Here is a 14,210-nt window from a genome sequence, read left to right as displayed (position 1 = left end):
TAAGATGGTCAGTGGTTGCGATATTTATAAGACAAATTGTTCATCACTGAACAAGTCTGAAGATGTGATTCTGAAGGGTATTTGTGCTGTGGTTGAAAATGGAATCATTATTTTTGAACTCCCCTTGCTCACGTCAGTGACTCCACCTGCAGCCAATCCACTGGTTATAAGGAGCCACGTGTCCCCCTGTGGACTGCAGGCAGGGTAACCGAGCAGGGCCAGGCCCAGCCAAACTCCTGGTAAGCTTTATTAGCTCTTTCGATGTGTTTTGCTTCCATTTCACACCTTGGGGTGGGAGATACCTTTACTTACGCTGGTGTGGCATACGTCTGTCTCAGACGTGTGTGTACAGTGCGTTCCTCAGTTTGGAGTGTTTCTTTTTCTTTTTTTCTGAGACTGCTCTCTTTTTTCAACATTTAGTATTACTTTATATTAACATCAGGCATACAGCATAGCAGTTAGACAATTACATAATTTAGAAAGTGGTCCCCCTGATAATTGAAGTACCCACTTGGCACCATACAGAGTTATTACAATATCATTGTTGAGACTGCTGTCTTATTGAATTACTTCCTGAGTAATTTAAGATTGATTTTGAGTGCTTTTGTTTGTTTAAGAATTTTACTTTCTTTGGGGATAACAGTGCATTTTGAAGGTATACTCAGATTTGGTAAGTTGTATTCATAATTACTTTGCTTATTGTATAATGTTCTCATTATCATGAGCTCCTTTAAGCTAGTCAACTGGATTTTGGGGGTCTTATTTGCAAATGAATCTGGAAAAAAAACAAGGCTGCAAAATTCAGGTGAACCAAAATACTATTTCTTTTTCCTTGTCTCCCTTTAAGAATATTTCCTCTTTTGTATTCTACGCTTTCCTCTCCCTCCCCCTCTCCCTCCGCTCTCGCTCTCCCTCCCCTCCCTCTTCCCCTCTCCCTCTCTCCCTCAGCTGTGACTATTGCCACTGCCCTCATCCATCCTTTCACTCAGCTTCATTCCACCATGCCCAAACCATTCCTGCTGCTGTGTATGGCCCTGGTGCTACTCGGGCCTATCCATGGAGACACACTGAGAAACAAAGAGCAGTGGAAGCCACTCAAGAACCCCAGAAACCGAGATCTGGTGAGAACCTCCACTGGGACACGCTGGGTTGTGGGTGTGATCGATGCCTTGAGGGATCCGTGCGCACTGCATCTCCTAAGGCACCGTGAAGAGATGGCTCCTAAGGGCAGAGAAGATGCCCCAGCGGGACCAGGCCAGAGTTTCCCTAGCCTTGTAGCTGGCATCCTGTGGTTCCTCTAGTCAATTTACATTTGTCTCTGTAAGGAGAAACAAGTTTATATTTGGAAATGATCATACACACAGAGCACATTACATTTGTAAATGATCTTTTATATACGTTGATGTGAAATATAACAATATGGGATTAAAACAATCAAATAGCCCTTTGCACAGCTGCTATATATTCATTTGCCAAAGGAAAGCTGAAAAGTCCATTCTGAATAAAAACTATTTCAGCAGACGGCAACTGGGGTCCTATTTTCAGTCAGAGAGGAGGTGCCAAGCTCTGATCACTGTGGAGTTCAACTTAATCTCTGCCATGGTGTCTAGAGATGGTTTACAGCAAATCTCTGAGTGGTGCTGTGAAATAATCGGTGTTTCTCTCTCACTTCCATCAAGAACAGTGAATGATCGCGTGTGGGGTCAAAATGTCAGAATGGAGGCAGGGTGGAGAACAAGGGAGGTGGGGCGGGGGGCAGGGGGAGTAGCCAAAATTGTACTTCTCTTTCTGAGTTTTCCACTTCCAGCCTGTTAGATAAGCCCTAAATTTAAGGGGAAAAATATTCATCTTTGAGTATTTTGGGTATTTAATTTATATATGGCAATTTAACATTTTCTTTCTTTAGTTTTTTAGAACTCTTCAGAAATATCTTAAGGGAAGAGGTCTTGATCTTGAAAGGTTTCCAAGTACTTTGTCCCTGAACGAAGAAGCCAGACCTCTCTCTTTACAGTCAGACCTCCTCGCCTCTGCACTTGCCGATTACGAAGAGCAAAAAAACTCCTTTCCCAATTCCCTCGAGGGCTGAATGTGTCTTCTGAGAGCAGGTACACAGTAGCCCTTTACTCTCCTACATGCGGCTCAGTCACAAAGAGATTCTGAACGTATTCTTTGGGAAATAATTTTATTTCCTCATAGAAATAAGTGCTTACTTTAGAAGAAACTCTATACTGGTAATATTTGGATTTGGTGCGGGTACTTCATGTCTGGTTTTAAAAAGAAATGATAATTATGCCCTGACCAGTGTGGCTCAGTTGGTTGGGTATCATCCCCCAAAGCAAAAGGTTGCCAATTCAATTCCTGGTCAGGAATTGACCCCCTATGCCTGGGTTGTGGGTTTGGTCCCCCACTGGGGCCCATATGAGAGGCAACCAATGAATGTTTCTCTCTCATATCAATGTTTCTCTTCCTCATTCCTCTTTTTCTCCCTCCCTCCTCTTCTCTCTAAAGATAAATAAAATCTTTAAAAAAAAAGAAATGACAGTTATGATTTTTTAGGCATAGCTTTCTGGGAAGAGATATATTAAAACAGAATTGTCATTCTTAATAGGATTATTACATTTAATAGAATACTACACTTTTACCTATATCTTTTTTTCAGACCATGTCATGTAGCTAAGTTGTGTGAAAAATTGTATATAAAGAAATATGTCAAATTGTGTACTTGGATTAAATAGAAAGTAAAGTTAAAAGAATGGTTCTTTTTAGAAAGAAGTAATAAGTATATATTTGAACTTGAACTGCCTCACCTAGAGAAAAAAAAGGAAAATATTAAAGATGGATTTTTCTCATAGGAAAAAAGCTAGAAATTTATTTAAGGTTTGAATTCTATTGTTCATATTACTTTAGCATTCCTACAAAATAAATACCGGCCACTTTTTTTTAAATACAGTATGGTGCATTCTGAGAAAATACATTACGATTCTAGTCTATTAGCTTTTTGTTCAGAATAATGAGGAGAACTGAATCATAATTAAAATCCATTCCTATTCTTCCACAGGGGTAGGAATGGTATTGTGAGGAGGATACCGTGATTGCTCTATATTGTACATGTGAAAGGATTTTGATTAGCAGTTCTTTTAAATGAAGTAATTAAAAAAAATAGTGATGGGGTTAAGAGGTGGAGCAATAGAGCAAAAAGGAAAAAGGACTCACAGACGTGGACAACAGTGTGGTGACTACAGGGGGGAGGTGGGTATAAGGGGGATAAATAGTAATGGGAAAAATGTAATTTAAAAAGTGAAAAAAATAATGTTATTCTAAAGAGAAGACGCAACTTGCCACGTGGCAGATGCACTTGACAACTCTCCTACATGAGAAAATAAAATAAAACCAACAGATGTTAACGAAGCCTTAATTGTTTTTCATACTTAGGCCCTAGGCCCAAGGACCACAGTACCTACTTGCATGCAGGACAGTATTGCGTGCAGGTTGCTGGTAAGCCCGTGTTTCTCCACCTGTGAATCGCAGACACTCATCTCACAGAAAGTGTCAGAGAGTGTATCAAATACATACTTTCAGGGGAGTGGGGAATGAGGTAATAATTAAATATTTATAAATATTTTCTCTATAATTTGATAATGATAAGCTCTCTTTTCCTAAGATCTCCATTAGAAAACGAAAACAAAGAGCGTTTTCGCTGAAACATGTTGGTCTTCCAGTCTTTCTGTTCATTGTAGTCTTCAGTTTCTGTTTCATTAGAGCCTCCCCTTGTCCTTTCAGATGTCCGGCTGTGGTGACACTACAGATGAAGTCTCTTGTTAGAGAAATTCAATCGCGGCCATTGCTAACCCCCCGTCCCTTTGTCAATTTGTAATGACTCTATTCCAAATTTACATATAAATAGCTTGACTTCGGGACATAAGCAACTTATGTGCATTTTTCTGGTGTTCTTTCCACTCTATAACTGTAAGTATCAGTTTAGAACACTGCGTGTATTTGCAAGAGTTACAAAAACATCATAAAGTCAAGAGAAATTACATTTCCTTTATACATATATATTACTTTTTATCAATCAATACTTTCATTTGGAAAAGATATTGCTCATTTCTACTTTAGTTTATTATATGTCCTAGGGATTAGAGTTTAAATTTAGTCTTTCTCCTAGAGAGAAGATGCACTCGCACTTTCAGCAGATACTGTTGAAAGGCCTCCCAGTCTTGGTGTCATACCTAATAAGATACATGATAACTATCCACACTTTGGTTGAAATGGAAAGTAAAGAAACTCGGGATTCTCGAAGTGGTGGGGGTCCCTGGGAGTGTTCTCTGTCACTGTGTTCAGAGGGGACATTGTGCTGCATTGACCATCCTGGCCACGCCTCAGCTCTGGCTCTCCTGCATGAGACTCCGCAAGAAGGGAGGGTAGGGACTGGTGCAGGTGGCAACCAGCCCTCCTCTGTCCCTCCTGCTTGGGCCGAACTGTGCTGTTTCTCACATTCTCATTTGGAATAACGACTTTTTATCGTTGTGGAGAGTTTCAGCCTTTTCCCTGTGGTTCCTGAAAAAGGAACATGGTACTAGAAGCAAATGTCAGTGTCCTCATAACACTAGTCTGTACATTCCAGGTGAGTTTTCTGTGGCTCTTTCTGGTGTATGTGTGGATGACTGATACTGAAGATCATGAGTAACATATTTATGCAGGAACAGATTCTGTGTCTGGTTTAATATGTTCTGTTGGAATTAGTTGCGTATGAGTCCGTTTTCCCTGGAGGGTTGGGAGGTCTTTGTAAGCCATTTTTATTTCTCTAGTACCTAGCACAATGCCTGCCATGTACCAAGTGTTCAGTAAATACTTGTTGAATTGAAATAAATGTGTGCTGTTCTGCTATTTTCACATAGTAATAAAAGCTGATTCTAGTTAATGTCAGTAATAGTTTCTTACCACTTAAAATACATAAAGAATTATTGATGAGCTATTCCTCATAAAAAATATAGTCTATTCAGATACATGGTGGTGTGGTAGGGAGTGTTTCACCTTTTCTAGTTCCACTGGAGTACCAGTGACTAGTTTTCTCTTTCCTCTCACTGCCCCCCCCTCTGGGCACTGGTACCTCCACAAAGGGAACACTTACCAGTTCAGGGCCTTTGAAAAGAAAGGGCATCCATATGGAAGTTTTAGCTACGTGCTTGCAAAGTCTTGGAGCAGCAGCATGTATCCTTCTGGAAAATTCCTCACAATTGGCACGTAGGTATTGATGATAGGATTGCTCTCCACACTGACTAGTTTCTTAAAGGCGATGCTGTTTGGCAGTCAGGGAAGGTCAAGTCATCACTGTGTGTGACCATTTGGCGCCCTTGGTCCCCGGACACTCTGTTAGTAGTTTCCCCACCACTATTATTTTCACAACCAAAACCTCCCTATGCATATTTCTAAAAGCCCACTGGGGAAGTGATTTTGTTCTTGGTTGAGAACCATTGCTAGGAAAACAGCAGAAGTGTAGTGTTTCCTCCAATGGAAATAAATATTCTGCAGGTGATCCAGGCTCTCCAGGGGTCCATGGGTACGTCCCTACACAGCTCTTTGACAGTCTCTCAACACAGACTCTCTTCCTCTTTGATGAGCACCCTACTCCTGGTCCCCAGGACATGGCCTATTGTCTCCTGTCCTAGACTAGGGAGGGAAAGACCACTAAGGGTGTGAGGTTTTGCCTTACTTGGAAGCTACATACTATCCTTCTAAAGTTTCACAGATCTTGGCAGACACCTGAGACTCCCAGGTCTGAAGCAGCAGATGTGATTACCCAGGTGTGGCAGGCAGGAGTTTTATATTCACCTTGCTTCTCCTCATCCCCCACCTATCGTGGGGCCATAGAAGTGGGTCCAGGTGTGCGCTCTGCACAAGTGGGTTTGTGCCACAGCTGAGAAACCCTAAATTTAGGAAACCCCCACTCTTACAAGGGGGCTACTAGCAAATAAGCTCAACCTTTGCCCCAGAGAGAAACATTATCTTAATTATACTGGCAGGAAAACAAATTTGCCCTCTGTCCCAGAGGGAGTCAATATCTTTATTTTTCAAGGATGTTTGCTTAAAAAAAAAAAGCCCAGAATGAAAGCTCTTATAAGCATTTACAGAAAAGTGAAAGAACCATAGAAATATCATCTCCCCAAGAAAGGCCAAACCCCATTCTGACAATTAGAAAGAATGGAGACATTTCTTTCTTTGTACACTTAATTCTATTGTCATGTCACAAATTCCATGGTTTGCTTTCTTCAGGCATCCCATTTGATTCTAAAATATGAGTCTGAAAGTGTAAAAAGTTTCTTCTTGCTATTTTCATTACTGCCATAACAATCATACTTCATCTCAAGATGATGCGGATGCCCTCTGACTCTCCAGGGGACAAATCTCTTACAGGGAAGTGCAGAACAGGAGAATGGAAAGATTTCAGTTTCAAGTTATATTGCTACATTCTGACCTGCAAAAGAACTTTCAAGTCACAAAGGTGTTTTGTAGCAAGAAAGCTATCCTTGCACCTCCTGCTCCCTGCTCCCTACCCTCTACAACATGAATCTATATCTTCACAATTGTTATTCCCATATTCCAGGCAGCCAACAATAAACAAGGTAGTCTAAACCAGCTTGGTTTTAGAAGAGCATTCTCCTTACCAGTCGATCACCTTTCCTCCTTTGATTCCCTTGTTTTCTTCTAGGACGCTTAGTATGAGAAGTTTTGACTTTCCCTTGGGTACAGTTTCCCGATTGCCTGGAGAAATACAGGAGAGAATTTCCCAATAAGTGATTTCTGTGGATTACCTTAATCCAACCTATCCTCCTAGCTCCCCATATTCTACACCCTGCTAGAGCTTCAAGGATTCTTCATCATGAGAAAGGGGACGAGTTTTAGCTGTGAGATATTTTTTCTCACCTGGCAGTCTCCCTCTGGCAGGCCCTGGCCGCTCCTTTGTATCCTATTGTTTATCCTCATCCGGATTGTCAGGAAGAAGCACCAGTGGGCAAGTGGTAGACTCCCTGTAACTTGCTTAGAATCTTAGTTGCACACTGAATTGCGCTTCCATACCTCAGCTCCCTTGCCCATTCCTAAGGCAAACTTTCAACTCTGTCCAAATTAATCCATAAACCATGTAACCCTTAAACTGTGTTTTAAGCACAGATTACTAAACTATAGGGGAGAGTTCACAAAGATGCATCAGGTAGTGCTGTCCTCAAGATGTTCACAGCTAGTGGTGTCTCTAGAGTAAGAGAGCAGAAAAGGTTATAATACAAGGTAAAAATATCAACCAAAGGAGTAGGAGTAGGAGGTGAAGAATAGTTCCATGGAGGCAGGCGGCAGTTAATCATGTTAATCCCAAACCCAGGATTTGGAGTCAGATATACCAGGCTTCAAATCCTGGCTCGACTACCAATTAGATATGGGACTTCCGACGTTAGGAATAATAGCGACCATTTTTAAGAGTTATTTTGAGATACGTGTGCAAGGTGCATAGGATAGTACGTGGACTGTAGAAAGCGGGCAACAGTGTACACTAATCATACCAAGCATTTGACTGTTAAGAAAAGAAGAAAACGTGGGTGGGAATTAGAGGTGGAACTAAAGTCCAGATAAACTAATTTACAGACTGAAAAGGAGCCTGAGGAAAGAGTATGTTTGGGGATTTGTGGTGAATGAAAAAGTGATGGTGCCATTGAATGGAGGAGATGAGATTTAGATTGTAAAAAAATGGAGGAGGATTTTAGCTTCGGTGTCAGGAGAAAATTGGAGAGTGGAACATGCTTGTGGCAGAGCAAATGTTCAATTAAAAAGTCACTACGGCAAATATCAAATTAAACCAAGATTCGAAAAGGAAATAAATTGGGAGCGAAAATCTTAATGAAGGGCTGAGGGAAACAATCTAGATTAAGAAAAATCTCTTTAAAGCGCTTCCCCGCCCCTCCCCATCCCTAATAATAAGTAGGATCCCTGAGCCAAGCAGCAGGCGAGGGCGGAGCGCAGGAAGGCTCGGCCGGAAAAGACTTGTCTGCACCTTCCGGAAGGAGGCCGGGGCGGTCGCTGCCGCGGAACCCGAGCGCGGCGGCTGCGGCAGCGGTCGGGCTCATTTCCCGGTTGGACGCCGGGTCTTTGCTGTCGGCGCTCCGGCCTGGGGTTTAGTGTGGGAAGAGTTGTTTTTTCGGTTTTCTCTCCGGGTTCGCGGAGCTGAATTCGACCCTGCAGACATGTCGGGTTTCAGCCCCGAGCTCATCGACTACCTGGAAGGGAAGATCTCCTTTGAGGAGTTCGAAAGGCGGAGAGAAGAGAGAAAAACCCGCGAGAAGAAAGTGAGGAGATGCTGGGCTAGAATGCTTCTCACTGTCTTGTTGCCCTATACGCTTAGAGCCCTGTGGGGACCCAGACGACCCCGTTCGCTGCGGTGGGGCGGGCCGTAAACACCCAGGAGCTTCTTTCCCTTCTTACCGGAACTCGGGTTCTGACGTCTCATTCCTGTGCCAAGCTCTTAAAAACATTTCAAAAAGCGTTTGTTTTGGTTGTAGCCTCTTCTCTTTTGTCTCTTGCCAAATTTACTAATTCTTAAATGTGTATAGCTTAACACTGGTAGGCTAAATAGGGAAGTGGGAGTAGAGTTTGGAGTCAGAGTTTCTGGCTCTAGTCCTAGCTTTGCCTCTAGGTCTTTTTGTGACTTTGATTGGTCAGTTCACCTGTTCTTTACGTCTCAGTTTCTTTTTTTAAACTGAAGCATTTGAGCTCCCTCAATTTTTGAGGAGCTTCCCAGTGGTATGATATAACTTTTTTTATTTCCCCCCATGTTCTGGTGTGATACAGTCTTACACACACACACAAACCCTTGAATTTTCTTGTTTGATAACAGTCTGAACTCATGTATATTTTTCATACTTACGAAGAAATACCTGAATTTTCCAAATGTTCTCACTTGAAGTCCAAGGGAAAATAAAATTGCACCCTCTGAAATTAGTGGTAGATCCTTTCCTAATTCATTCAACTAATAGTGCGCTATTTTCATTTAAAATGCTAGGGTGCAAGTGTAGATTAATTAACTCAATCTATATTATTATTATTTTTTATAAATGACTGATTTGGACTGAAGAATGAGACCTAAGTACTCTGTAATACTTGACAATATTCAAATTTAGATTCTACATAATATATGTGTGGAGCATTCAAGTTTTGTATAAATAGAAAGAGAAGCAAATGCTCTATTTTTTTCTGGAGAGAGCTAAATCCGCATTAGTTTTTGGAATCATTCATTAATTTCCAATCACAGAATCTTCAGGAAAAAGGAAAACTATCAGCTGAAGAAAATCCAAGTGACTCTGAAGTTCCATCATCATCAGGAATTGACTCCACCAAATCCCAGGACAAAGATGCCAATGAAGGTATGTTGAGATCACTTGTTACCTGAATTAAATGTTAAGAGTACCCAATAATTTAGTGGAAACATTTTTTTAATTGCAGTGGCATTTTATCGTGGATTTCCTGGTTTATTAAGAGCATAGTGTACAGTATGTAATAGGTGCTCAGTTAATATTTGTTGAGTTAATTGCATATGGTGAAGGTTAGTTTTATGGGTTCTTTTTGTGGAAAAGTGTTTCAAATTGGCATCACTATTTGTGTGGGAGCCTTTTTAGAATTATTTTTTAAATTGGTTCTCTCAGTTGGTTGCTAAGTACTTCCAAACTATACTCCCCAAAATTGTAATGAGTTATACTTCTATGCAAAGTGGCTTCCAAAACACTGCTTTAGCTATAGGAGATAAGATAGGAATGTCAGAGTGGAAGCCCCTCACACACATCATAGGTATCTTGGTATGCTACCTCATTCCAGGATCCAGTCCTCAGCTCCACCTGTCCAGATATTAAATTTTGTTAGTGCACCCAGTTAAGTTCATTAGAGCTTAACTGATGATCTAGTATGCAGACTTATTAATTTCCAGTGATCAATATAGTTTTCTAGTTATAAGAATATCTGTAGTAATTCATGGTATCCATTTACCCATATCAAGTTTCTTGTAATGCTGAATTATCAGTAGAAGGTAGTTTTGTGTATAGGGTATTATTGAGAACTAAATTAAACATGTCCATCCTAGGGGGTAGAAATAGAGCCTGCCCCCCACCCCCAACTACACACACACACACAAACAAGTAAGCCTTTCTCCACAGAGAAAATAAACAGGCTTTATTCCTAACACCTTGGAAAAAGTTGGGAAGAAATGACAAAAAGGGATAAATTTGGGGTTACAGTTTCTTAACTTGCCAGACAACTGAGGTGGAAAAGTGGGCTGAAGTTTTTCTAACAAGCTGCGGTCCTTCCTTATCTGCTAATGGGTGGAGCACCTCTTCCATCAATAGGTCTTTGAAGATACAGCCGCAGTAGCAGGCACCACTGGTGCCCACCAGTCCTCTTGCCTAAAGCTGACTCTGACAGGTGGCCAACGGGCCCTTCCTAAAAAAGGGGTTGATTGAATCTAATTCTAGCCCATATGAGCAGTCAGGCACACAAGGAATGGATATTCTCCGCTCATATAATTTCATCAGTCCTTTTAAGAGACAAAGCTCCCAGTTTCCCAAGAAGGAATTGTTCCAGAACTTTACCAAGACCCTTGGTCAGTGTGGGTATATGTTCAGAGCAAAAGAAGGGGTCAGTTTTATATTTTATTTATTTATTTTTAGAGAGAGGGGACGGGAGGGAGAAAGAAAGGGAGAGAAACATCAAACAGCTGTCTGTGTCGTGCACCCAAACTGGGGACTGAACCCGCAACCCAGGCAAGTGCCCTGGCCTGGAATCAAACAAGCAGCCCTGTGGGTGTCAGGCCAGTACTGAATCCACTGAGCCACACAGATCAGGGCAATAAAAGCTTCAGTTTTGAACAGGCTTTGGCAAAGTCTGCAAATTGGATTGTATGGTCATTGTCTTTTTCCTCCTATACATTGCTGAATACCACTGCTAATTCTTGCTGTTGAGCAGCTTTCCTACACAAAATGCAAATAGGGCCATCTTTTAATTTCATTTTCAGTTCGTTGTTGCTGATATACAAGCTACTGTATAATTAGTGATTGTGTGTTGACCCTATATCCAGGAACCTTGCTAAGGTCATGTATTCTGACAGTTTGTGTATAGATTCTTTTGTATTTTCTACGTACATAAATCATATCAGTTATGACAGTTTTCATTCTTCCTTGCCATTTATAATTATGCGTTTTATTTGTTTCCTCATTACATTAACTAGGACTTCCTATAAAATGTTGAAAGGAGTAGTGGTAGTAGGCATATTTGTCCCATTCCCAGTAACTTTGAATAATTCACCATTAACTTTTTGTGGAAAATTTTTTAGATATGCTTTATCAAATTAAAGATATTCCCTTCCATTTGTAGTTGACTAAGAATTTTTGTTAGGAAGGGGTGTTGGATTTTATCATATAATTTTTCTGTATCAAGATGATCATGATTTTTATTCTTTTTTCTGTTACTATAATAAATTTCATTGATTGGTAGGATTTTATTTCAGACATTTCTTTTTATATTTTGTATATGCAGAATTCTTGAAGATAACTGTTATGACTGCATAATAATTATTTTTTGCTCAGAGCATGTGGATTTTTAAATTTTGTTCTTTCTTAAACATTTCAACTGTTTCATTTATCTGGCACCTTTGAGGTTTGAGGTGTTTCACCAAAGTGAATAAGCTTAAGTGTTTTATTTTTAACACAAAAATACACATATTTTTTAAATTTTAAATATTTTGTTGGAACTTTTAAAATATGTTATATGTCTGCTTTAACAGAAAATTGGCTTCTAAACTTAACCTTGATCATTCAAGATTGTCACTATGAACTTTGAAAAATCATTGGACTGTAGTGGTATTCTCAGATATAAAAGAAGTATGAGGTCTTGGCTGTTGAGCCAAGTCATATATGAAAGATACATTTATTGAAGAAGACACAAGATATAAGAAACATTGTATATAGGACAATGACACCTCGGTCCCCTTCAAAGTAGGCACCTTGGGACCTCCTACAGTTCTCCCAATCGCCATCAGCTGCCCTGTCATATTTTCCTGAATCTCATCAACGGTCTGAAATCTCTTCCCTTTCAAAGGTGATTTTAGTTTTGGGAAAAGCTGAAGTTTCAGGGCACCAAATCTGGGCTGTAGGGGGGCTGAGTCACCTGGGCGATTTGATGTTTCAGCCAAAAACTCTGCAAGATGTGGCGTATGAGCAGGTGTGTTGTTATGATGAAGCTGCAAATCACCAGTTGCCCATACTTGCGGCTTTCTGAATCAGCCGAATAGTTTCTGCAGAGGAATGTTCAAACTTAACACAAAAATTAATGCAGTGTCATTAGCTGTACCCACTCAGTCATTTTGAATGTGACAGCCACACAGTACACAGGCTCACTCTATGGCGTCTACCACCCCCACTGACTAATACAGTGAAGTCATCACTGTTCACACATGTGCTTTCCAGTCCACACTCTTCCTTCAATGCCAGGTTACCTTGATGTCACTCAAACCATTCTCGTTATATTAACAATGGCTGTACTTTTTCCGGACAGACCTTGCATGTTATGTCTTATTTCTGAAATTATAATACTATTTTAATATAAATAATAGTGTTAAGCTCTTACTTATTCTAAGTAAGCATTATTCTAAATCCATGTCAATAAAATCTCATCCTCAGAGTAGTACTGTGAGGTAAACATTAACCCCTTTTTACAAATGTGGTACAGAGAACTTCAGTGACTTGCCCAAAATTACACATCTAGTGATAGATGAAGTTTGAAACCAGGCAGCTTGGCTCTAGAAGCCTCACCTGTAACCACTGCGCTTACCACCTGGTTCTGTACCACCAGACTTATTTAGTTCTTAGGTCTGTGTCTTACAATTCTTTTATTTTTTTCTTATCTTAACCATTACTGTCTGTGTTTCTGATTTTCCATTTAATTTTGCCTACATATCTAGATGAGGCCCAAAGGATGAGTCGCCTATTCCTACAGAGTAAAATACATAGCTTTTATGACAGCTTTCTTTTTGGGGTTGTTTTGGGAGTGTTCATTTGTCTGTTTTTTATTTTCAGGTTTGCTGGGATAGAAATTTATATTGCAGAAAATACTCCTTTTTTTCCCTTTTGACTACTGAGTGTTTTAAAGCTTTTTTCCTTCCCCCGTCTCAATGTGCCTTTCACCAGGAGAAACATCAGATGGCGTTAGTAAGTCAGTTCACAAGGTCTTTGCTTCCATGCTTGGAGAAAATGAAGATGATGAGGAGGAAGAGGAAGAGGAGGAGGAGGAGGAGGAAGAAACACCTGAGCAACCCACTGCAGGCGATGTGTTTATGCTGGAGATGGTTCTCAATCGTGAAACCAAGAAAATGATGAAAGTAAATTGTTACTTAATTTTGTAATATAAAAAGAGTGTAAAAATGTGACATTGAAAAAGGATTCAAACTTAAGGAAATACTATGAGACAGCTACTGGTTTCTTTTGTTTCATTTAGAGATTTTTAAAATGTAAAACCTTAATTATTTCATGTATCAAAATGTACTATAGTTTTGCTATTAAAAAGTCCATATTGGTATTATTTATAACTTCTGTCTGAGTAGGTAGATTTGAAAGAAGGGGAGGGTCTTTAGTAGATTGCATCATGTAGTCAGTCTGGCTAGAAATTCATTCTGCAGCACCCAGTTCTATATTTGTTGTTATTCTAATCAGTAATTTGGTAATTCCTGGTCACTTTGCTTTTGCTTTTTTTAAATATTTTACTGTGCCTTTAACTTTCTACTGTAGGAAATTTTGTTGTTTTTTTTGTTTGTTTGTTTTAATTTTCTGAGGTGCTCTTTTTTGGAGAATATCATAGAATAGTTTCTGTTATTTCCCAAGACTGAATTTAGCCATTTAGTCCTTAGTTCTGAATGTAGATTGAAAAGTACTAAAGACAAATTTCAGTTTTGTTCCAGTCTATATTTATTAATGTGGTTGGAATTGAAATCTAAGACGTCACTGTATTTTAATCTAGATGTTATTTTTGTTCTGTACAGGAGAAAAGGCCTCGGAGTAAACTTCCCAGAGCGCTGAGAGGTCTCATGGGCGAAGCCAACATTCGCTTTGCTCGAGGAGAACATGAAGAGGCAATTCTGATGTGCATGGAAATCATAAGACAAGGTGTTTCCTGTGGGGATTATCGAC

General features: G+C 40.0%; 2 protein-coding genes and 1 long non-coding RNA gene across 3 annotated transcripts in view; 2 read left to right on the top strand and 1 right to left on the bottom strand.

The window, feature by feature from the left end:
* The first annotated feature begins 1,001 nt into the window (after window positions 1–1,001).
* CUNH2orf66 (chromosome unknown C2orf66 homolog) lies at window positions 1,002–2,296 on the top strand. Its single transcript, XM_045833753.1, has 2 exons — window positions 1,002–1,121; window positions 1,907–2,296. Exons 1-2 carry the CDS (start codon window positions 1,002–1,004, stop codon window positions 2,084–2,086), a joined length of 300 nt encoding a protein of 99 aa, XP_045689709.1. The 3' UTR covers window positions 2,087–2,296.
* A 1,328-nt stretch (window positions 2,297–3,624) lies between these two features.
* LOC123815490 lies at window positions 3,625–7,334 on the bottom strand. Its single transcript, XR_006785126.1, has 4 exons — window positions 6,925–7,334; window positions 6,666–6,762; window positions 5,132–5,299; window positions 3,625–3,799 (listed from the first exon to the last, which is right to left on the bottom strand). It is a non-coding gene; the product is annotated as an uncharacterized LOC123815490 (long non-coding RNA).
* A 713-nt stretch (window positions 7,335–8,047) lies between these two features.
* GTF3C3 (general transcription factor IIIC subunit 3) overlaps window positions 8,048–14,210 on the top strand; it is a 36,603-nt gene continuing 30,440 nt past the window's right edge. Inside the window, exons 1-4 of the mRNA XM_045833756.1 lie at window positions 8,048–8,333; window positions 9,296–9,407; window positions 13,215–13,405; window positions 14,063–14,186. Of these exons, the coding sequence (XP_045689712.1) occupies window positions 8,232–8,333; window positions 9,296–9,407; window positions 13,215–13,405; window positions 14,063–14,186 (529 nt within the window). The 5' untranslated portion in view covers window positions 8,048–8,231. The remainder of the gene's footprint in view (window positions 8,334–9,295; window positions 9,408–13,214; window positions 13,406–14,062; window positions 14,187–14,210) is intronic.

Source organism: Phyllostomus hastatus, unplaced genomic scaffold, assembly GCF_019186645.2.
Source record: "Phyllostomus hastatus isolate PE091 unplaced genomic scaffold, TTU_PhHast_1.1 phas_contig_1741, whole genome shotgun sequence".
In the NCBI taxonomy this organism is placed as follows: Eukaryota; Metazoa; Chordata; class Mammalia; order Chiroptera; family Phyllostomidae; genus Phyllostomus; species Phyllostomus hastatus.
The sequence above is the reverse complement of the archived record's forward strand: the minus strand, read 5'-3'. Positions and strand labels throughout refer to the sequence as shown.